Source organism: Kogia breviceps, chromosome 8, assembly GCF_026419965.1.
Source record: "Kogia breviceps isolate mKogBre1 chromosome 8, mKogBre1 haplotype 1, whole genome shotgun sequence".
Classification (NCBI taxonomy): domain Eukaryota; kingdom Metazoa; phylum Chordata; class Mammalia; order Artiodactyla; family Physeteridae; genus Kogia; species Kogia breviceps.
The window spans coordinates 17507379-17531170 of NC_081317.1; the positions used below are offsets into that span (position 1 = coordinate 17507379).

Below are 23792 nucleotides of genomic sequence, written 5' to 3' on the forward strand. Positions count from 1 at the left end.
GGGGATTGCACTTCCCTCCCTCAGAGGACCCTCCCGGTTCTCACCTTCAAACATTCTGTTATTGCTTGCTTTGTAAAAGGATCCCTGCCCTCTGTGAGGGAGTATTGATTTAAGGATATCAAAGCACTGACTGATATGCTGGGGGATTGAAGAGAATGGCCGAGAGGTTGGCAGATGACTGTGTTTGAAGGCACTGCCAACTTAATTGACAGTGAAGCATCACTGAGAATGTAGTTTAAACAAATGGAAAGCTAATCAACTTGCTGTGAGCACATACTGTGTACTTGGATTAATTTACTGGATTCCACATTGATCCAAAAGGTGGCTCTTTCTTATCCCCATTATGAACAAGGAAACGGAGGCTGAAGGATGTATAATTAATTGCCTAAGTCTACACAAGGGGTATGGTGGTGGGTTGAAGCCAGACTGAATCCTGTGCTTTTCATCTTGACCTGTGCAAACTCTTGGGGCCCAGACGGTACTGGCTGGCAAATAAACAACCTTCCCTGTCACCCTCCTAGGCTGCGGCTCTCCCCGGCAGTAGAGCCCTCCAGCACCGTGGTCTCCTTGGAGTGGGTAGATGTTCAGCCAGCTATTGGGACCAAGGTCTCTGATTATATTCTGCAGCACAAGAAAGTGGATGAATATACAGATACGGACCTCTACACAGGTAAGTAGAAAGTTCAAGACTTCCTCTTTGGTTGAGATGGTTTGACAGAGGAGGGAAACTGGGATTTTCTAAATACCTTTGGAGACTTGGTGTCCTCTGAACTGGGAAGGTACTGGGAAGTTTCACTGTTTGGTGTTTGTTACCTAGTTCCTACACCTGTGTGCTTTTTGGTATGATTTTCTGCAGGGGAAGGTAGCAAATTGTAGAGAATTTCTGATTCTCTAAGTTGGATCCACAAAGTCATATACTAAAGTGTTAGTTAATTCAAAAAAGGATTTGACTGTTTCTACTTGGGAAGGCCTACAGGTTACATTTTTGAAGACCTTGATCTGTAAATATATTATCTCTGGGACTGAGATAAAGAAATTCAAGGAATTGCCTTTTCTAGTGAGATGTACTGAGAGAGTTGTCTTTCATGCTGGGGAAGAGGATTTGGAAATTATTCAGACGTGCAGGAGAAGATGCAGAAAGTGGATCTTAAGGAGTGCTTTAAGTTTACTTAAAGAGAGTATACAGGAGGCTGTGACATCCTGGAGGTGGGTGTGCAGGGCTGGTCTGGCTTAGGGCAGGCGGAGAGCCTGGCTTTGTGGGAGCTGGCCTTGAGGCTGGGCCATGAGGGCAGGCCTGGAGTGCTGGAGTGTCAGGAGTCTGGGAGCCAGCCTGGTTCCAGCGTGGGTCAAAAGCCGGAGTTGGTGGTAGTTGGCTTAGTGCCGGGCCCAGCTGGAAACCCGGGTTCAAGGGTAGATCACCTGGGGGCCTCCGGAGCTGGCAGGTGCCAGGGTGGCTTGGAGGCCTGGGTTCGTGGGAGCCCACTGGGAGCCTGGTGCCATGGAAGCTGCTGGGGCCCCTGGAGACAGCAGTTGCTCAGATGAGCCAGAGTCCTGGATGGACACAGAAGTCTTCTGGGAGCCACCTACAGCCATGGGAGCTGGCTCTGGAGTGCAAAGTGAAGTTGGTCTCAGTTTTCTCTTTCCTTCCACAGGGACGGTTTCTCTCTCTGCACTGGGCTGCTCAGGCTTGGGGGAGAGGTTGTAAGAGTAATGTGAATCTATCTTTCCTACCCTCCTCAAAGCATCTTTTCTTAGTTTAGTGCTTCACCCAGGTGCAATGATCCCTCACCTAGAAACCTTAGTTCTTGTGAAGTATTTCTGTGCACGGACAGCTGTTCAAATTGATTTTTTGGTTCAAATTGTCCCCACAATGCCATTACTCGGATTGGTTCCAATTGATTTTTTGATGGAGGTTGTTAGAGGGATGATGGGGGCGTTGGGGGGTGGGGGAGAGACAAGTGCTGAAAATGCTTATGCCGCCATGTTGCTAACATTAGTCTCTGAATGATTACCAGGCGCATTTTTATAGATCAAGTAGTGAATCCCAGAGAGGTCTGTGACCTTCCCAAAGTTCCACAGCCAGTCTGTCCTACTCCCAGCACAGTGCTTGAATCTTTATTTATTATGGATGTTGAATTCTCTGTGTCCATTGAAATGATCATAGTTTATGTTTCTTAGTTTGTTAATATGCTAAATTATATTGATGCATTTTCAAAGGATTAAAAAAAAAACCTTGTATTCCTGGAATTAATTAATCCCACATGGTAATGATGCACTCTCTTTTTTTATATATTGTTGGATTTATTGTGTTAAAATTTTGTTTAGGTTTTTGCATCCTTATTTGTCAGGTATTTTGATCAGTAGTTTTCTGGTAACGCTTGTGTCTGTTTTGCTGTCAGGATAATTCTGGCCTCTCAAAATAAATTGTAGAATATTTTCTCCTTTTTAGTTTTCTGAAACAGTTTGGGTAGAATTAGTAACGTAGTTAAAAAAAAATTGTTTGGTAGAATTCACAAGTGAAATAATCTGGGCTTGGAGCTTTTCTTGTAAGAAGGTTTTAATTACTAATTTAATTCTCTGATAGATATAGGGCTATTCAGGTTATGAATTTCTTCTTAAGTGATTTTGGTACCTTGTGTATTTCAAAGAATTTATCCATTTCGTGTAAGTTATAATATTTACTGGCAAAAAGTTGTGATATTCTGTTATTATTTTTTAAATATTTATGGAATTTATAGTGATATTCTCATTCTTGATATCGGTAATTTCTGTCATCTCTCTTTTTTTTCTGATCAATCAATCTGGAAAGAAGGTTGTATAATTTATTTATCTTCTCAGAGAATCAGCTTTGATTTCACCTACTTTTGCTATTGTTTTCCATTTCATTGATTTCTACTCTGACCTTTGTTATTTCTTTTCTTTGGCTTATTTTAGATTTAGTTTGTTCCTCTTTTTTCTAGATTTTTAAGGTGGTAGCTGAAGTGGTTGATTTGCGATTTTTCTTGTAAGACAAGTATTTGCCCTAATTACTGCTTTAGTGGCTTACCACAGATTTTTGATAAATTGTGCTTTCATTTTCATTCAGTTCAAAATACCTTTTAATTTCCCTTGTTTTTTTCTTTGACCCATGGATTCTTTACATGCATGTTACTTAATTTCCAAATATTTGGGGATTTTTCAGATAAGTTTCTGTAATTGAATTTTAATTTGATTCCACTATATCAGAGTATACACTTTTTGTGACTAATCATTTTATTTTTCTTAATTTTTATTTTATATTGGAGTATAGTTGATTAACAAAGTTGTGTTAGTTTCAGGTGTACAGCAAAGTGATTCAGTTATACATATTTTCAAGTTCTTTTTCCATTTAGGTTATTACAGAATATTGAGCAGGGTTCCCTGTGCTGTACAGTAGGGCCTTGTTGGTTATCTATTTTAAATATAGCAGTGTGTACATGTCAATCCCAAACTCCTAATCTGTCCCTCCCTGTGACCCTTCCCCCATAACCATAAGTTTGTTCTCTAACCCTGTGAATCTGTTTCTGTTTTGTAAATAAGTTCATTTGTATAATTTTTTTTTAGATTCTACATATAAGTGATATCATATGATATTTGTCTTTCTCTGACTTCACTTAGTATGATAATCTCCAGGTCCATTCATGTTGCTGCAAATGCATTATTTCATTCTTTTTAATGGCTGAGTAATATTCCATTGTATATATGTACCACATCTTCCTTATCCATTCCTCAGTCGATGGACATTTAGGTTGCTTCCATGTCTTGACTATTGTAAACAGCGCTGCCGTGAACACTGAGGTGCATGTGTCTTCTTGAATTATGATTTTCTCTGGATATCTGCCCAGGACTGGGGTTGTTGGATCATTTTAAATTTATTAAGACTGGTTTTATGGCACAGGATATGGTCTATCATTGTTTTCAGTGTCCAGTTTAAAATCATGTATTTTCTTCTATTTATGGATGAGTTTTTCTATGAATACTAGTTAGATCAAATTGGTTGATTGTGTTGTTCAAGTCTTCTAAATCCTTTCTGATTTTCTATCTTCTTGTTGTATCAATACTTGAAAGAATGGTACTGAAACCTCTGATGATGATTGTGGATATATCTGCTTCTCCTTATAGTTCTATCAGTTTTTACTTTATGCATTTTGAAGCTCTGTTATTAAGTGAATAAACATTTATAATTTTTATATCCTCCTGATGAATCAATCCTTTTATCATTGTGAAATGGTTGTCTGTATCCATGTTACATTTTTTGCTCCAAAATCTACTTTTTTCTGATATTAATATAACTTTCTCAGCTTTCTTCTGATTACTGTTAGAATGATTTACCATTTTTTAAATTTTTTTACTCTTACATTACTTGTGCCTTTATATTTAAAATGGGTTTCTTGTAGACAGCATGTATTTAGGTGTTTATTCTTTTCTTTTTCTTCTTTTTTTTTCCTAATCCAATCTGACATCGTTATCTTTACATTGGGGTGTTTAGACCATTTTTGTTTAATATGATATTGTTGTGGTTAGGTTTAAGTTTACCATTGTGCTATTTGTTTTCTATTGTTCCATTTTTCTTTGTTTTCTTTCTTCTCTTTTTCTATCTTCTTTTAGATTGAGTGTATTTATTATTCCATTTTATTTCTTTTGTTGATTTATTAGAACTCTCTTTTGTTAGTTTAGTGATTACTTTAGGGTTTATGTATTCATATTTAACATATCACAGTGTGCCCTCAAGTGCTATTATAACACTTCATATACAGTAAAAGAACCTTATATAGTATACTTTTATTTCTCTCCTCCAAGCCTTTATGCTATATTGTCATACATTTTACTCATATACATAAGTTTCATAATTCATTGTTATTTTCCTAAAAGAGTAATTATCCTTTAAGTATATTTAATTAATAGTTTTATTGTTTACTCATGTACTTACATTTTTGGTGTTCTTCATTCTTTTGCATACATCCATATTTTCATCTGATTTCATTATTTTTCTGCCTGAAGGGTATATTTTATTATTTCTTATATTTCAGGTTTGTTAATGATGAATTCTTTCTGCTTTTGCTTTTGTAAGCTATTATGGCTGAGTACAGTATTCTAGATTGGCATATTTTTCTTTTAGTAATTTAAAGATGTTGCTCCTGTGTCTTGCTTACATTAGCAATTTATTGTGTTTGAGGTTTATTAAGCTTCTTGGATCTATGGGTTTACCGTTTTAGCCCATCTGGAAAATTGGGGGCCATTATATTTTTCTCTCTCTCCATCTTTTTTCTCCTTCAGTGACTCTAAAAATATGTGTATTCAGCCACTTGAAATTGTTCTTTATCTCACTGATGCTCTTTTCATTTTTTAAAATTATTTCTTTTTTTTTGTTTGTTTGTTTTTGTTTTTGCGGTACACGGGCCTCTCACTGTTGTGGCCTCTCCTGTTGCGGAGCACAGGCTCCGGACGCGCAGGCTCAGTGGCCATGGCTCACGGGCCCAGCCACTCCGCGGCATGTGGGATCTTCCCGGACCGGGGCACGAACCCGTGTCCCCTGCATTGGCAGGCGGATTCTCAACCACTGCGCCACCAGGGAAGCCCTAAAATTATTTCTTTTTGTTTGTTTCCTTTTGGATAGTTTCTAGTGCTATGTCTTCATTGCCTTCTGCAGTATCTAGTCTACTGTTTATCTATGCAGTGATTTTTTTTTTTAACTCAGACATTGTAATTTTCTATTTATTTTTGGTTGCTTTGGGTCTTTATTGCTGTGTGTGGGCTTTTTCTAGTTGTGTTGAGTGGGGGCTACTCTTTGTTGCGGTGTGCGGGCTTCTCATTGCGGTGGATTCTCTTTTTGCGGAGCACGGGGTCTAGGAGCGCAGGCTTCAGTAGTTGTGGCACGCGGGCTCAGTAGTTGTGTCTCGTGGGCTCTAAAGCACAGGCTCAGTAGTTGTGGTACATGGGCTTAGTTGCTCTGGAGCATGTGGGATCTTCCTGGACCAGGGATCGAAACTGTGTCCCCTGCATTGGCGCATTGGCAGGAGGATTCTTAACCACTGCGCCACCAGGGAAGGCTCAGACATTGTAATTTTCATCTTAGGAAATTCAATTTGTTCTGTTAAACATTTATTTTAGGGCTTCCCTGGTGGCGCAGTGGTTGAGAATCCGCCTGCCAATGCAGGGGACATGGGTTCGTGCCCCACTCTGGGAAGATCCCACATGCCGCGGAGCGGCTGGGCCTGTGAGCCATGGCCGCTGAGCCTGCGTGACCGGAGCCTGTGCTCCGCAATGGGAGAGGCCACGACAGTGAGAGGCCCGCGTACAGAAAAAAAAACAAAAAACAAAAACAAAAATAAACATTTATTTTAAATTAATTAATTAATTTATTTTTGGCTGCATTGGGTCTTCATTGCTGGGCTTTCTCTAGTTGCATTGAGTGGGGGCTACTCTTCATAGTGGTGAGCGGGCTTCTCATTGCAGTGGCTTCTCTTGTTGCAGAGCACAGGCTCTAAGTGTGCGGGCTTCAGTAGTGGCACATGGGCCAAAGTACTTGTGACTTGCGGGCTCTAGAGCTCAGGCTCCGTAGTTGTGGTGCACGGGCTTAGTTGCTCTGCACAGCATGTGGGATCTTCCCGGACCAGAGCTCAAACCCGTGTCCCCTGCATTCGCAGGTGGATTCTTAACCACTATGCCACCAGGGAAGTCCCAGGAAATTCAATTTGGATCTGGCTAGTATATGGCATGTCATAACTTTTTTGATGTATGGAATAAAGTTATAATAATGGTTTTGGTGTCCTGTTTCCTAATTCTAACATCTGTATCAGTTCTTGGTCAGTTTAAATGGATTGATTTCTCTCCTCATTATGTGTTGAATTTCCTTCTTCTTTGCATGCCAGGTAATTTTTGATTAAATGCCAGATGTTGTGATATTTGCCTTGTTGGGTTCTGGATACTTTTGTATTCCTATAAATATTTTTGAACTCTATTCTGGGCCACAGTTAAGTTACCTGGAAACAGTTTGATTCTTTTGGGTCTTACTTTTAAGATTTGTTAGATGGAACCAGAGCAGTGTTTAGTTTAGGGCTAATTATTCCCTACTACTGAGGCAAGACCCTTCAGTGTGTTCTACACAGTGGCCCATGAATTATGAGATTTTCCAGTGCGACTGGGAGGAATAAGCACTATTTCTGGCCCCTGTATGAGCAATGGGCATTGTTCTGTCTAATACTCTTGGGTTGGTAGGCTCCTTACATACATCCATTAACCAGTACTTTGCTGAGTATTGAAAGGGGACCCTACACAGATCTCTTCAATTTTCTCTCTGTACAGCTCTCTCCCCTCCATCACTCTATCCTATAAACTCTAGTCACTTTCATCTCCCTGGACTAAGACCTCTGCCTTCTCAATTTAGGGAATCTTCCAGGCATCTCCCTGCAGTGACCTAGAAACTCTCTAAAGGCAGGAAGCTGCAGAAATTTTAGGGCTCACAGAATTTGTTTTCCAAATTTCAAGATCTCTGTCCTCTGTTGCCAGATTTCCAGTTTGAAAACTTGCTTTATGTTCTTTTCTTTTAAAAAAAATCCTTAATGTTTCAGGTAGTAGGGTAAATAAATCTAGTCTCTGTTTCTCCATCTAGTCCAGAAATGGCAATCCAAGATGCTTCCTTTTGATTGTCTAGGAACCAGTGTTCTGATCCAAGAGTTCCTTTTTTTTGATAGAGATGAAACTCCTTTTTAGTTACATGGTCTAGGGACACCCCACAGAGATGTTACCCCTTCTTCCTGCTGCCATTCAGAAGTTTGAAGATAATGACATATCTGCCACCATCTTTACAGGTTCTTCTAATTCTTCCTTGTGCTGCTTGACTTTAATTCTCTCCACCACCCAGTTCTTGAATTTTTCAGTGGACAATTGTCTTTAAAGAAGCAGGATAATGACTCTTATGTCTTTATAATTTGGTATCCTTCCACAGTGCCTAATGTACATAGATGTTCAGTGAATTGAATTGTATGTGGGTAGGCATATACATGTTTTAACTTTTCAACTCTGATGTTAATTCTTTGAGTACTGTGTGGTCTTATGAGGTTTTACGTAGTTCTAGAGACTAGCTGAGTACCTAATAAGCCTTCTAAAATGTGTTATGATTAATTGATGCTGTAGATGATTGGCAGTGGATATCTGAAGCAGAAATCTCACCTCTTTGCCTCCGTGCCGCTTTTACTGTGTCTCAACAATCTCAAAAGTGAACTTGGACTAAATTTGAAAATTTCAGTCTACTTGACTGAACTTTATCTTAGAGGTTATAAGCCGAATTAAGGAGCGTGGGCTATTTTTTTTTTTTTTTCCCAAAAACCTGGCTTATGCTTTCAGTTTCTACTACTTCTCACTGAGAAATCTAGGGCCAGTCGACATCCTTTCTGGGTCTCAGTTTCCCTATCTGTGGAATGGAGAAAATAACACCTATTTCGTTAGCTACTTTGAGAGTCAAATGTAGCACAGTTCTTGAGACATGGTAAGTACTGATAAATGCTAGTTGCTTCTAATTTCCATGAATTAAAAAAAGAAAAAGGAAAATTCAATGTTAGGAAAAAAACAAACAAACAATAAAGTAAAGTTTAAGACTTGTTTTGTTAGAGAGTTTAGGATTGCTCACACATTTGGCCAGGTGAGGCCAGAATAAGGAAATGAGGGCTTTCTCTTTGATCTCTCTGGATTTTTGCTGGCAGCCGAGTGCAGTGCTGTAATTGTTTATTTATTCACAAGCTCACGCATGCGTGTGCACAGATATACATGCATACACACATTCTCTCTCACACACACATGCTTTATGACTGCCATCTGTTCAACACCCTTTTGAACTAGCTGTTGAAATGCGGACTCTCCCTCCCTGTCTCCTTCTCCTGCCCCCCACCCCTGGGTTTGGCGCCCTCTTTGTTTCCTTCAGAGAAGCCATTGCTCTGTCGGTCCTGGGACTCTATTGGGAAAGCCAAGCATAACTAGCCTCCTGTTCCAGTTGTTTTGAGCAGAGACGGGGCTTGTTTTGGGGGGGGTGGCTGAATTCCCCGCACGCTAATCTGTCATCGATATTAAAAACAGACGTCTGCTTCTCCCCCGTGGCCTCATCAGAGCAATTGGCATGGGTTTCAGCCTCTTGGGCAGGGCTAGATGCAGGGGGGTGGGAATAAGAAGGCGGGGTGAGGCACAAGAAAATTTAATGAATCCAAATACCATGTTTGACCTACGGAGAAAAAGGCTGAGGAAGGCGGGAGGGGGGCTTGTCCCGAGGTTACACACGTGAACTAGTGGGAGAGTCAGTGCTAGAACTGGGGCTCTGGTTTCTTTACCTGCTCTCCCTGCCAAGTCCAAATATCTTTCCACCAGTGATATTACCTCTGCTGTGCTTTGTTCTTGTTGAGAATAAACCAAGAAGCAAATGGAAATTAGAGGATATAGGGTATCTCTGTGTCTGGGCAGGATGGAGTATCTAGACATATGATGGCAGCTGGGGGTCTCTTCTAGAGAACGTAGCTCTTCAGACTCATGGCTTCTTTGTCATACATGCCAGCTTCCGAGAATCCCAAAACTTTAGAGTAGCACGACCTTAGCAGTGAGTCCAACTCCCTCATTGTCAGGATCAAAAAAGGAAAGACAAGAAGTGGAAGGGTCTCACCCAACCTCATAACCTCCTACCACACTGCCCTGAATTTTCTTTGGTCAGCTGCTGGAATATTTTTTAACCTTTTAAAAATCAGAGACTTCTCCCTCTCCCCATGGGATTCCCAGCTTCACTTTGGGTTTTGGTTCAGGACTGGAAGGCCAGCCGGCTCTGTTGGCACTCACACGAGGCAGCGGGCCCTCTCTACCATCCCCACATGTCCTCATGAAAGGCAGCAACATCTGGAGCCCCTTTCGGTCAGCGCCCCTTTCTGTCCTGGCATTTGGGAGCCTGATGGGCTGCTCCCCAGCTTATCTGCACCAGGCTCCCCTCCTGCCAACTCTCAGTTCTTATCTCTGTGTCTTCCTTTCTCTATCCTCGCTCTCTCCTTCCTCCCTTCCTTCTTTTCCTCTATTTATGTGTGTCCCTCTTGACATCTTTCTCTCTGTCTCCTCTTTTTCCTTTTTTACTTCACGCCACCTTCTGCCTGTGTCTCCGTCTATCTTTTCCTGTCTTTACCTCTTCAAGCTGCTTAGGCATGAGCTGCTCATCTAGATTCATCTAGATCTGGGTCAAGAATAATATCCTGAAGGGTCAGAAGACACCTGTCTCCATTCCCAACGCAGTTCTCTAAACCCTCCCTCCCTGTTTCCATTAAGTCTAATCTATGACTGAAAGGACACCGCCCACACCCTCTCCCTGCACACACACCACCCCATCTTAGACCTTAGACTGATGACCTTCTCAAGTGCAGGGGAGCAGTCATGGAGGTGGGTTTGTGTGGGGAATAACTCAAAGCAAGGGACGGCAAGGCCTCACAACCCCCAGTAGCTGACAGGATGGTGGCGGCAGCGGCTGTGATGGAGTGATTACATCGGAGCTGTTTATGAAATTCCGTGGAAATTACTCATAGCTCCTCAAGCAGTGCAGGCCATGGCTGAGCCCTACTCTTTGTCTGAGAAGCTAGAAGAGCCCTCACCCGCCTGCTGTCTGCCTGCCCTGGACCAACTTGAGGGAGGTGATGTCATTGGAGACTGGGCCCCACTCCCTCAGCTAGAGTGGAGGGGGGTGAAGGAAATATGTTTTACAGGGTGAGGTACAAACTGACATGCCTGCAAACATCTGGAACTGATCTCAGGTTCTCAGAAAATGTTTCTGTCACTCCGGCTGCTCTTTGGGCGAGAGGTTTCTAAAGTCAAGGGCCTCCAAAGGGAAAAGGTACTTGGAGGGTCTTCATTCTCTCCATTCCCCCATGCCACCCAACCTGCCTTCTATATCACCGAGTGTTTTGTTTTATTTATTTATTTATTTTTTTAACATTTCCCAAAGCACGCTCATTTGTTTCATTCATGCATACGGAGCTCTTACTATGGTCCAGACACTGCAGGGTGTGCTGGGCATGGAATAGGAGCAAGGAAGGCATGAATCCTGCCCTCATGGAGTTTATAAGTCTACTAGGAGATAAATACAGTTGAGCAAGAAATTACCCTAAAGCATGGTAGGTGATGAGACAATTCAGATACCGTAAGAGCACAGATTAGAGGTTTCTAACTCAGTCTAGTGGCATCCGTAAAGGCTATGCAGAGGAAGTGAGGCAACTGTTCAAGATTCTGGTCCCAGTAGTTACTCCTACTGGTCAAACCTCACTTAAGGCTGTCAGCACCCCCACGTGGAGCTCACCCTCTGGTGAGAAAGGTTTCCCTTTCTCCCTGCTGCCACCTGTCACCATGCTTGACCTTCGGAGCAGCTGCCTGTTATAGATGCCAAGAGAAGAAAAGCTAGCTTTCCCTCTGTACTCTCCTGAACCTCCTTCTAGGCCAGGGAAGAATTATGGTAGGTACGTGCCTACCTCCCATCCAAAGACTTTGTCAGGATTAAATCCGTCCTTCCTTATGACCCTGAAATGCAATCATTTCCCAAAAGATAAAGTAAAATAGAAGCCAGCCTTCATCTTCTTGCTTCAACTGGAACTGATGCTCTAAGTATCAAAGCTGCTGGTTTTGAGTTTTCTCTCCATCTATGCTCTTGTCATCACTGTAGATGTGTTCAGGTCCTCCTGGGTTCCTACCACCCAGTCTCTCACTTCCTTAGCCTGCTCATCTCCAGTGAACTTTCTTCCGGTCTAGCTCAGGCACGCACTGCTAGTTCACACCCTGGAGTTGTCCTCATGTGATGATGTCCCATCAAAATCATTAGCTCCAATATCCCACTCTCTTTTATCCTGTTTGTTTTTTATCTCTCACCCCTACCATATCTGTCTTTTAACTCAACATGATTCCCTGTTCCTAGGTATCACTGCTCTATCTCCGTCTATCAGTTCCAACTGTTTTTTAGTCATCTCCCTATCCATGTGAAATGGACTGAATGTTTATGTCCCCCTGAAACTCATATGTTGAAATCCTAACACCCGAGGTGATGGTATTAACAGGTGGGGCACTTGGTCAGTGATAAGGTCATGAGGGCAGGTCTTCATGAATTGGATCAGTGCCCTTTTAAAAGACACCCCAGAGAAATCCCTCACTCTTCTACCTTGTGAAGTTAGAGTGAGAAGGCCGTCTATGAGGAAGTGGACCCAAAGCCTATTGATGTCTTGATCTTGGACTTTCCAGCCTCCAGAACTGTGAGAAATACATTTCTGTTGCTTATAAGCTACCCATTTATGGTATTTTGTTGTAGCAACCCGGAAGGACTGAGACGCCATGATAGAGTTCGTGGCTTATATATTAATCACTGTTCTCAACCACCTCCTGATCTCTCTTGCCTTTCTGTTCTTCCGTTGCCCTGCTTGGCCAAACCCCTACACTGGATGCACGCAGCAGCTCTCCATCCTTTCCTCTGCTAGTACATACATCAAACAGCTAGTGAGAAGCACACAGCTGAGAATATTTGGCACAAATATATCATCAGTCACCAATGTCAACCGGGCTGCTACCAGGCAATCCTACTAGACTTCTCCTATCAATTTACTTTCTCGCTCACCAGCCTTCAATTCATGGCACCTTATTCTTCCCCCTGTCTCAGCAAATAATCTTGGGTCCTCATTTTCAGAGAAAATAGTATAGGGCGTAGGTAAATGTCCCTCCTTAACTCTTTTAAATCTGTGTGCTTCTTTCTGCATATTCTTCCCCTTCCCTCCTGTAGCAATGTAGGAGGTACCCTTCTTCCTCTATAAAGTTAATCCTTCTATTGCACGGTTTCCTGTACCCTACTAAATTTCTAGGAAATTTGACATATCAATTATCCCTCTATATTCTATGCTTCCAATCTCTCCTGCTTTAGTAGATTATTTTTACCATCATTTAAATGTGCTCATATGTTTTTCTTAAAAAAAAAAGCATTCCATCTTACACTCTCATAACTATCTCACTCCTCTTCTTTATAAACACACTTTTGAAAGTAGAGTCTGCAGTGGCTGACTCCATTTCTTCACTTACTACTGGTTCCTTAATTCCCTCCACTCTGTCTCCTGCTACCTCCAAGTTTACTGAAACATTTTTCTCCACAAACATCTGTAACCTCCATGTCATTAAATCCAATGACTTTTTTTTTTTTTTTTTTTTTGGCCATAGACTTACTTGATGTCTTCAAGCATTCTACGGGATTCATCATTCTCTTCTGAAACCTTTGCTTTTTTTGGTTTCTTTGATACCATGCTCTCCCTCCTGGTTTTATACCCACCTCTCGGACTCCACCTCAGCCTCCCTTGCAGACTGGGTCCTCCCCATCTGCTCTTTAAATCCTAGAGCAGCTTAGATCTTGGACTTTTATCTTCATTTTTCAATTTAAAGTCTCTCTGGGCTACCATCCACTCCCATAGTTATAATCAGTATAATCACTGCTCTTACATTTGTGTTTCCACCTCATTCTTCTGAACTGTCTGTTCATATCCAGCTGACTAGAAGCATCTGCAACTTGATGTCTCATAAGCAATTCAAACCCAGCACATACAAAACTGAACTTGTTAGCATCTCCCCACTAGTGTGCTCCTGTCTACGCGCTCATTTACTCTCTCTATAACTGGTACCACTATAAATTCAGTTCCTTGAAGCAAAATCCCAAGGTTTAACTATTTTCTCTAGTTCATCCTCATATTCACTTTACAACAAAGTTGTTTTGCTTTGATCTCCATTATCTTTTTTCCCCAGTTTTATTGAAATATAATTGACATACAACATTATCTCTTGAATCTATTCCTTTGTTTCTATTCTCATTGCATGGTCTAAACCACCCATCATCTCTTGCAATGACTTTCTAATTATCTTCATATCAACCACTTTTTATCCCTTTCAGTTATCAATTCTAAAGCCAGAGTTACCCTTCAAAATGCAGCTTTGGATCCTATCCAGTGCCTAGAACAGTGCCTGGAATATCATAGACACTCAATAAATATTTGATGAATATCTGATTTATAAGTATCATTTTCCTAATTTACACCCTTTAAGAGCTTTCCATAACTCTTCTAACTAAATGGAAAAAAAATGTTGACATGGACTTTAAGGTTATGAATAACTGTTCTTGCCTACTTCTCCAGTCTCCTATCTGCTCTTGATAGCACTGATTTTCTTTCCGACTTAGGTCTATACACTCAGGTCTCAGCTTAAATGTCACTTATGAGAATCTTCAGATTATATTTGGCCCTTTCTTTAATTACGTGAACTTTTAGCATTTAATACTCTTCTTGTAGCACTTAACTATAATCATGACGAATGCATTTTGATTTAGGGGGAAGAAAGGTTGAGCATTTTCCTTTCTCGCTAGAATACTAGCTCCTCTGAAGTGGAGTTATGTTCCTTTTTCATGACTCTAGCCCAGTGCCTAGTAAAATGCCAGGCATATAGGAGGCACCCAATAAGGACCTGAAGTGTGAGCAGGAAGCAATGAGATGAAGTGAAGGTTGAGAGGTACATGAGGATGGAGAGTATTCCAGGTCGAGGGAAAAGCATGTGCAGTGACCTTAAAGTATAAAAGGGTTGTGTGCTCAAGTTTAAATTTTGAGTGGCAGAAATAAAAGAGAAGAGGCTATAGCAGGGGTGAAATTACAGGGAGTTGTTCAAGGCATGCTAAAGAGTGAAAGTTTCATCACCCTGGCTGCTCTGTGGAAGATGAATTGAAGGGCCTTTGAATCCATTATCTCATTTTATCTACAAATTATTCCTTCCAAGCGGCAGGGAATTATTATCTCCATTTACAGGTGAGGGAGTTGAAGATAAGGCTTGTGAACTTGATAGTTGAAGGTCAAACTTCTAAGAAGAGTGGGTCTCCTGACTGTTTAATTCATATATCTTTCTCCCTGGCAATGTAGTACTAACCAGAGGCAAAGAGCCCCTGGATTGGGAGAACCAAGAGAATGGCTGAATGGTCTTTTCCTATAGAACGTTATTGCCATATAGGAAAGGATTCTGTGTGGCAGTAGAGGTTAGACCAGGTGGCCCAGTCCGTAGGACTAAGACTCAGCTTCTGTTGCCCACCTGGAGAGATGGCCAACATGGAACTGAGAAGAGGCATCAAAGAGATAGCTCTAAGGTGAAAAGAGAGTGTAAGAAAAGGGGTACACCTTTAAGGTCTCTCCATCTTCCACCTGACGTGGGGAGGTGGGAGAGAAGTAGATTTTCCTTCTAAGACATTATTGACTGACTTGAAAAAAAAGCTTAGTTAATGACTTTTCCATTATGGCTCGACTCTGTCTTTGTTTTCTTCCCCACTAAGACCACTCTAGATAATTCCAGTATAACTTCCTGCCAGGCTCCCCTGCTTCTAGTCTTGTCCCTATATTCAATCTTCCTCATACTGCCATTCTTATCTGTCTATACCCGTGTTTCCCAAAACACACTCCCCATATGTGACTTTCCTAAGGGAAAAAAAAAAAAAAATCAGTACTAAACATTAATATTTCTTAGTATCGTTGTGAGCAACCAATGGAATGATATATGATGTGTGTGAGATTCTTGGTGCATCAAAGATATACAATAATCACTCATCCTCTTTCCTTTGTTCTTACCATCTTTGAAAACATTCATAATGCTCCTACTTATCTGAAATAATTTGCCTTAAACGAGGTAGCAAACCAGTGGCTACATAGCGTTCTTTTTTAATATTTAAGTACGTTGTCATCGTTTGAAATCTGCAAGATTTTTACATAAAAATCTGGATTCCTGGCTTCTGCTGAATAAGGGTAGTTTTTGTTAATCTTGGGCTCACATTCCCACATGGCAGCAGTAGACAGGAGAGTTGAGCTGCCCCCTTTAGAGAATGCATGTACACTCTAGTTTGCCATTATCCCCTTCTTCCAGGTTGTCTGACATTCAAACTGCTACATTGATTTGTGTTCTCTGCTTTGCCCCTGTGGATATGTGAATGTGTCATCTCTAACTTAGGCCAGGGACAGAGAACTCTCTTCCCTTGAGAGTTTTGTATTCGCCACTTCTTGGAATGTTTTTGCCTGCTATTTGCCATACATGGACAGGGGGTTTGAGCTGATTGTCAAATCATAACAGAAATGTCTTATTAAAATTGCTTTAGTTTTTGAATTTTACTATGTTCCCCACAAGACTTCTAGCTCTGTGAAGGTATCTCTGTAGTTGATCACTGAATTCATTTGTTCCTTCTCACCTAGTACAGAGTATGGTTTGCAGTAGCAGCCTAGTGGGTAACCGTTAAAGGAATACACTAAATGAACGAAGTAGAGTTGCTGTGGTAAACTCATTTAATCTTCAAAATAATTCTATGATAAAGTTACTATTATTCTAATTTTCACAAAAGCAGAAACTGAGGCACAGAAGTAGCCCACTGCATCATATGCTTTCTAGAATCCTAAAATATCATACTTACAAGATCCTTAGAGATCAGTTAAGCCAATCTCCTCAATTCAAATGAAGAAGCTGAACTTCAGAAGTCAAGGAACTTCCTCTCAGTCTCCTGGTAAGTTCAGGCTAGCACATAGGCAGGACCTCCTGGCCCCCAGCCCAACATTGGTTCCCATACCATGTGCCCTTAGGAGTATCCTGGCTTGGATTTGGCCACCAACCCCATTTCCGGTCTTCATAAACTTCCTGTGATTGAATTCCCTCTTCCTGAGTCATCCTGTCATGTCTCCCAAGGGAGAGATTCTGGGTACATCCCTGGAGCCATGTGAGATCAGATCAAGGAGTTGTGTTCACCTGACCCCAAACTCTACAGGAAGAACTCAATTAGCCTGCCCTGATCTGGCCTCACCCATCTCCGTGGGAGAAGGTGAGGGTGGAGTACCCTGGAAAGAAGGAATTTGGTTATTAACCAACAATGAAGATGGGCTTATAAGAGAATTATTATGGGCCCTATTGTAATTGTCCTTTAATCCATAATTTCCAGGTTTCTCTCCAGGCTTGTGTTTGGAGACTGTTGACCCACTTAAAAGCCTCAGGCACAGCTGACATCAGTGATGTAGGAGAGCTTTCCAACACATAAGAATTCCCTGGGAGTATTCCCTCCATGATTCCAAAGGGCCTTTTAGAATCACAGGAAGTCTGGAAGGAACCATAAGAGATCACAGATAAACCTCTACCCACTGTCCACCACCCACCCTTCACCTCTTACTCAATCATTACAGATGATGAATAAGACTCAGAGAGGAGAAGTGACTTGACTGAGGTCATTCAAAGTTCATGATTTAATTCGGTAAACCTAGAGGACATAACACGAGTCCTGGAATAATTACTGCCCTCAACACTGACCATACAGGTGCCAAAGCGTTGGATCACAATACCAATGGATTTGGGTTCACTCACTTATTATTTCAGACCCCAGGCAGCAGTCATCTTTTGGGGGTGTCTGAGTTCCAGACAGAAAACCTCTAAGAAAGGAGCATACCACTTTCAAAGGCCAGAAAAGACAGAGGCCATACATTCAAGTAGGCAAGAACATAAATTCCTTTGTATAACCATCCTTGATATATATTTCCTTTATATGTGGAAAAGAGAACAGTACAACTCAAACTCTTTCCCTTCTTCCATTGGCTTTTAGGAGGCTGATGACTAACCTAATGTGTAAGGGCAGAAGTCAACACTCGTCTTCTTTCTCATCCTCAGACACATCAAGCTTCACATCTACTTCCCTCTTCCTAGAGCTTCCTGCCCCCGGTTGTTTGGATTGTCAGCACCTTCATGGCAATTGGTTTCTTCTTCCCATTGGCATCTTCACTTAGAGTTCTCCCTGACCACCCAAATGTAAGGTTGCTTCTGTCACTCCTGTCACATCCCTCAGTATTACTCCTCCCACATCACTTATCATTCTCTGAAATCCCATTTATTTATGTGTTTGCCCGTTTGGTTTTGGTTCCCCTGCTCTTGAATGTAAGCTTTACAAGGGTGAGGACCTTGACTGTCTCAATCCATGCTATATCCCTAGCACCGAAAATATAAATTATGCTGTTATCAGAGTTCATGAAACCGGGCAGTTAAAACCACCATGAGTGAAGAAGCAGAAAGTTATCCAATATAAAGGGAGCCAAAGCGAGGATGAAGCAAGAGGGGTGGCATTTGTTAAGCACCTGCTCTGTATTAGAACTTCGTAGGCACTATGGAAAGTGTAAAGCTAATTAAAGGGAAAGGGAAGAGAACCAACGTTTATTGAGCATTTATATACCAAGTGTCTTTATAATATTTAATCATCAGAGTTATTCTGAAAAGTAGTTATTATTATCTTTATTTGACAGCTGGGAAAACCGAGGTTCAGGGGGCAGAGTCACTTGCCAAGGCACATATAGTTGTCAAGTGACAGTGTTAGGATTTGAGCCCAACTCTTTGTCCATACTCGTTGTCCCTACTCCTGATAGCTTCCAAGGCATCCCTGAAGGGGGAAGAACTAAAAACAAGATTTTTAAATGAGAAAAAGGAGAGGATTATGTAATTTAAAAAGAACACAATTTTTAAGAGGTGTGTTTTTGATTGGGGGTGTGTAGGAGGGGCTAGGCACTGTTTTCATGGGAGAAATCTGAGGAAACTTAAACTCTGAGTCACTTGGGTCATATCCTGGGTTGGGGCTACAGGGCCCATGTTTCACGCATTGGTGCAGATGTGCTGTCATCAGGTGTGTGATGAATCACACCTTCTAAAGATCACATCTGGCTCTTCTGCAGTGGCTGAGCATCTCAGGGGAGTTCTGGGCCTGTAGCATAAGGAGGCAAGGGGTGAGGAAAATGAGATGCAGTGAGTAGGCTCAACTGGCTGAATGTAAAGTGACAGCAAAATCAAATGTCAGTGAGATTGGATTCTTCTAATGTTTGTCACCTAAAGATAGCTACGTGGACACCTGTCTTGATGATTATCTAGTTTATAAGTGGGATTTTCCTCTGCATGCTAAGTTGATACTAATGGCTTATATTTTTAAATTCATTTCTAGCTGACACACAATTATGGACTATCTACCATGTGAAAAGTTGGTTCCAGACACTGGAGAAATGTTAGAAATGGTTAGTTGGGTTATCTAACTGTAATTCAAAGTAGAGGACATCTATTCATCCTGTTTTTGTTTTGTTTTGTTTTGTTTTGTTTTTCATTTTGGTTAACCTAAAAAGCCTGAGCAAGGATTGGGAGCAGATGGTGTACTTGATAGGAACACACAGGAAACAGTTGTGAGGCAGCTTGGGCAGTGACACCAGAAGAAGAGAAAACCAATACAGGGGTGTGTTCACAGGTAATTACTGAGTGGTATGGGCTTGATTCCACTGGTACCTCCTGAGAAGGAGACAGATACCTCCCAGAATTGCTGCCTGAGGGTGCAAAGCTGGAGTATGTCTGCTCTGGCTCCCTACCCATGATGTTTGAAGATTTTTATTCCTTTCACTTCTGGGCTGTGCTTACCCTTTTGAACTGAGAACTCCCATGGCATCAAGGAAGGTCTCAGGCCAAAAAGCAGAAAGACACACCTGGCGTATCTCAAGGTGGAAGTTATTGGAGCAGGACAAAGTGAGTCTGAACTCACACTGAAACTGTCCACTGCAGCTGAGGCTGAAATCAGAGACTAGGAGTGTGTGGTGACCTCAAGGATGGTCTTATATACTCATTCAGAAAATGTGTATATTGAACAGCTACACATTTCAAGTATATTGGAAACCAGTGGGGAACATGATAAATACTATCCCTTCTCTTCTGGAGCACTCAATCTAGGGAGAGAGAAATGAAAAATAGACAATTGTATGATCATAGAATAAAAATGGAATATGACTAAATATATACAAAAACTTACAATGGAAGAAAAATTAGTTTGGGTTGGGGAACTGGTAATCAAGGAAGCCTTCATGAAGAAAGTGGCCTTGACATCAGCCTAGAAAGATGAGAAGAGTTTCAGTGACAGAGATGAGTAAGAGGCGATTCAGACAGGGAAAAGAGCATAAACCAAAAAAGAAAGACATGAAGACAGCAAAGAAAGGTGCCTGGAGGAACATAATGTGAGAGGCCCTGGGGTTTGTGGTCAAGTGGGTGAGTGCCATGAAGGTCAGGCAAAGATTTTTGAGCTCCATTCTCTGGGCAGCAGAAAGTGATGGAAGGGGCTAAGCTGTGATTAGAATACACCTCCTCATTCTCAGTTAAGAATGGCTAGAGGCAGGTGAGGCATCATGGGTGGTTGCAGTATAGGGTGAGTCTCCCCGGTCTTGGCTTACGTAGGGTCTTGGCAACAGAACAGAGGCTCAAATTTGGACAAGTGGGATCAAGGTAAAGATATAAAGCAGGTTAGCTCCCTCCAGACATCCTCTGCCCTTGATGTCCACATGGAGAATGGCATTAGCATCCCATTCCACCAAGCAGGGCAGTCTGATCCTTCTTATTAATGTGTGGCCTAGTGAGTATCCTCAGCCTTCATCCATCAAACACTGCATCATGCCTTCAAGAGTGGCCCACACCCAGTGCCTCGGAAGCCCATAGATCATGCCTCCAGGCAGGGCAGCAGATTCCCTTTTATATCCCTTGCAAAAGCACAAATGTTTGGAATGTCAGTAAATGTACCCAGCCTTCTCTGGGGTTCAGGCACAGCTTCTCCCTGGATGACCTCTTTGGAATCCTCATTCCCAGTGCATTCCAGGCAGACATGTTCTCCTTTTGTTCCTTCAGAGCTGCCTCTGCCTCACTCTTCCAACCCATGTGTCATGGGCAACATATTTGTGTGGCCACATCTGCCTTGTCTCAGCTGCCAAGGCCATTTGCAAGACAGATACTAATCGACGTCTGAAGAATATTATATCTGGATGCCCAGATTCATGGCTTATCTTTAGACTTCCCCCGCATCTCCTCTTTATCATCGGAAGAAGGAAAGCAACATTAGGAAGGGCTGGGTTGCAGGAGACCTGATGTGACACTGAGTCCCTGTGTGATCTTGGCGCTCTCCTCTGTGGGCCTCATTTTCCCCACCTCTGAAATGAGGTGCCTGAAATGGATCACCTCTGAGGCCTTTCTGTCCTTAAGGTTTATGATTTCGAGCCTCTAGAGTATTACGGAAATATACCATCCTCTGTTCTTTTACTCATTTTTGGCAGAGTGTCTTTGTTTTTCGAATTTCCATGGAAATGTAGCATTCATACACGCTATTACACTAATCATAAATGTATATCTTGACGAATTTTCACAAAGTGAACACAGCCCTGAAACCAATACCCAAATCAAGAAACAGGATGTTGCCAGCCTCCCAGACATCCACTCTGTGCTCCCATTCAGGCATAGACACCCCCCCAAGGGTAAATCACTATCCTGACTTCTATTAATATAGGTTAATTTTGCCTGCTTTTTAAGCTATATGTAAAAAAAAAATGTACAAATTCATTCTGTTGCATTCTGGGTTCTTTTGCTCACCATATCGTGAGATTCATTCATATTGTTGGAGTTGTAGATAATCATCATTATTATTGTTATTATCATTTCTCTTGTTCTTAAGGGAAGCTTCCATTTAAAAAGATGGCAGCAGTTTTTATATCTAGAGACAGCAAGCTAGCTTGGAGATGAGGTTTTTTGTCTGAGAAGGTTCTTGTGAATGGCCTCTCTTAGATATAAATATAAAGCTACGAATGGTAGGTAACCTTTAATTGCACTAGGGGGAAGGATTTGATTAGGGCCTTTGGTGGCCTGAAGAAGGCTACCCTCTCAATGACATTTGATATGCAGAGCTGAAGAGGAGAAGCTATGAAAATTTGATTTTAAATTGAGTTGCTGGGACTCCTCTCATGGCGCAGTGGTTAAGAATCCGCCTGCCAATGCAGGGGACACGGGTTCGAGCCCCAGTCCAGGAAGATCCCACATGCCGCAGAGCAACTAAGCCCGTGCGCCACAACTACTGAGCCTGCGCCCTAGAGCCCGCGAGCCACGACTACCGAGCCCGCGTGCCACAACTACTGAAGCCCATGCACCTAGAGCCCGTGCTCTGCAACAAGAGAAGCCACCGCGATGAGAAGCCCGCGCACCACAACGAAGAGTAGCCTCCGCTCACGGCAGCTAGAGAAAGCCCGCGTGCAGCAACGAAGACCCGACGCAGACAAAAATAAAAATAAATAAATAAATAAATTTATTTTTTAAAAAAAGGAGTTGCCACTGGAAACAAATGGGTGGAAGATCCAATCGCTTTCCCTGGTAAAGTCTAGAAACTCTCAGGTGGGTTAAGATCATCCCCACATGGAGGGTGTCTCAACATTTGGTAGGAAGAAGTCTGATTGGTGTATCGGGCTCAAAGCCAAGGTACAGGCACCTTGGCACAGTGGGCATGGCCTGGGGATGAGGAATGAAACGTAATCTCAGGAGCTGTATGCTCGGGAGCCTGAGCCTGGGTCTCTTGTGGGGTTGTCTTCCCTTGGAGAATGGTTGTGGTCTGTGTAAGGCAACTTTCTAATGCCTCTCCCTTCATCACGACCCGGCATACAGAACTCCTGTTTTCCGAAGTGATGTCACGTGGCAGTGGCAGGGGTTACAGGCAAAGAAGGAAAGAGGCACCACCGGAGACCTTGCCACAAGGCACTGGGGAGACTTGAGTGAGAAAACCTCTAGAATTCTTTCACAATTCAAAGGCAGAGAGGTTAACCTCAAGAGAGACACTGGATTCCTCAGCAATGTGTGCATGTGGAACTAAGGGACACCGTTCCAAACATTGAAATAAATGTTTGTGGTCCAAGTTGATGCAGCTGTCTGCAGAGGATACATTCATTCATTCATTCACTCATTCACTCAATGATTATTTCTGGAGTTTCTGTTAACTGTCTATTCAATATGCTTGGTGCTTTCAGCAGTTATACATCTTCAACTACAATCTGTTCTTCCTTTCGGCATTTTTTCATTCTTCCCATCTTTTTTTTTTTTTAATTCACTTTTTTATTGGGGTATTATTTACGTGTAGTAAAATGTATGCCTTTTGGTATAGACTTCTACAAGTTTCAAAAGAAATGCCCACTGTTGTGTAACCAATGCCACGATCAAGACACAGAACTATTCTATCACCCCCCAGAATTCCTCTGTGCTGTGCTTCTGTAGTCATCTTTTCTCCCCATCCTGACAGTCAGTGATCTGTTTTCTGTTCCTATAATTTTGTCTTTTCTAGAAGGTCATATAAATAGAATCATACAGTATATAGCCTTGAGTATTTCTTCTTTCACTAACCATAATGTGTCTGAGATTTATCCACGTTGTATGTATCAGTCGTTGATTTTGTTTATTTGCTGAGCAAGATTCTGTTGTTCCTCCATTCATCAGTTGAAAGGCATTTAGGTTATTTCCCGATGTGGTGATTATTAATTATCCTTTGTAGGTTCTGCTGGATTTGCTTTGATAGTATTTTTGCTGAAGCTGTTTGTATTTATTTTCATGAGGAATATTGGACTGTATTGTTTTTTCATTCTTCCCATCTTTCTTACTGTAACAGGTGTGTTGACCTAAGGTTAAAAGTCTCCATGTGTCTGCACCTCTTTCAATATGGTTGATAATGAAGCATTTTGTGGGGAGAGTTATCTTCCGGGACATGCTAAGCACTGAACAGATCTTTGCTGCTTGGGGGGATCATTTTGATCACCGTAGAATTATATGACCTTCCCCACATCTACCTCCCCAAGTCAATTCTCTAGACCTCAGTTTTCCCAATGAAAGAGAAAGAAAAAAATGTTGGACCAGTTCATGTATAAGTTTCCTTATAAGTATGT

The 23792-nt window shown here is 41.9% G+C and overlaps 1 protein-coding gene across 5 annotated transcripts in view; it reads left to right on the top strand.

Moving 5' to 3' along the window:
* Positions 1–23792, top strand: part of ASTN2 (astrotactin 2) — a 911658-nt gene that overhangs the window by 754760 nt on the left and 133106 nt on the right. For all 5 annotated transcript variants that reach the window (XM_059071227.2, XM_067040875.1, XM_067040874.1 and 2 more), the window contains one exon: positions 522–670. In XM_059071227.2, the coding sequence (XP_058927210.1) occupies positions 522–670 (149 nt within the window). The remainder of the gene's footprint in view (positions 1–521; positions 671–23792) is intronic.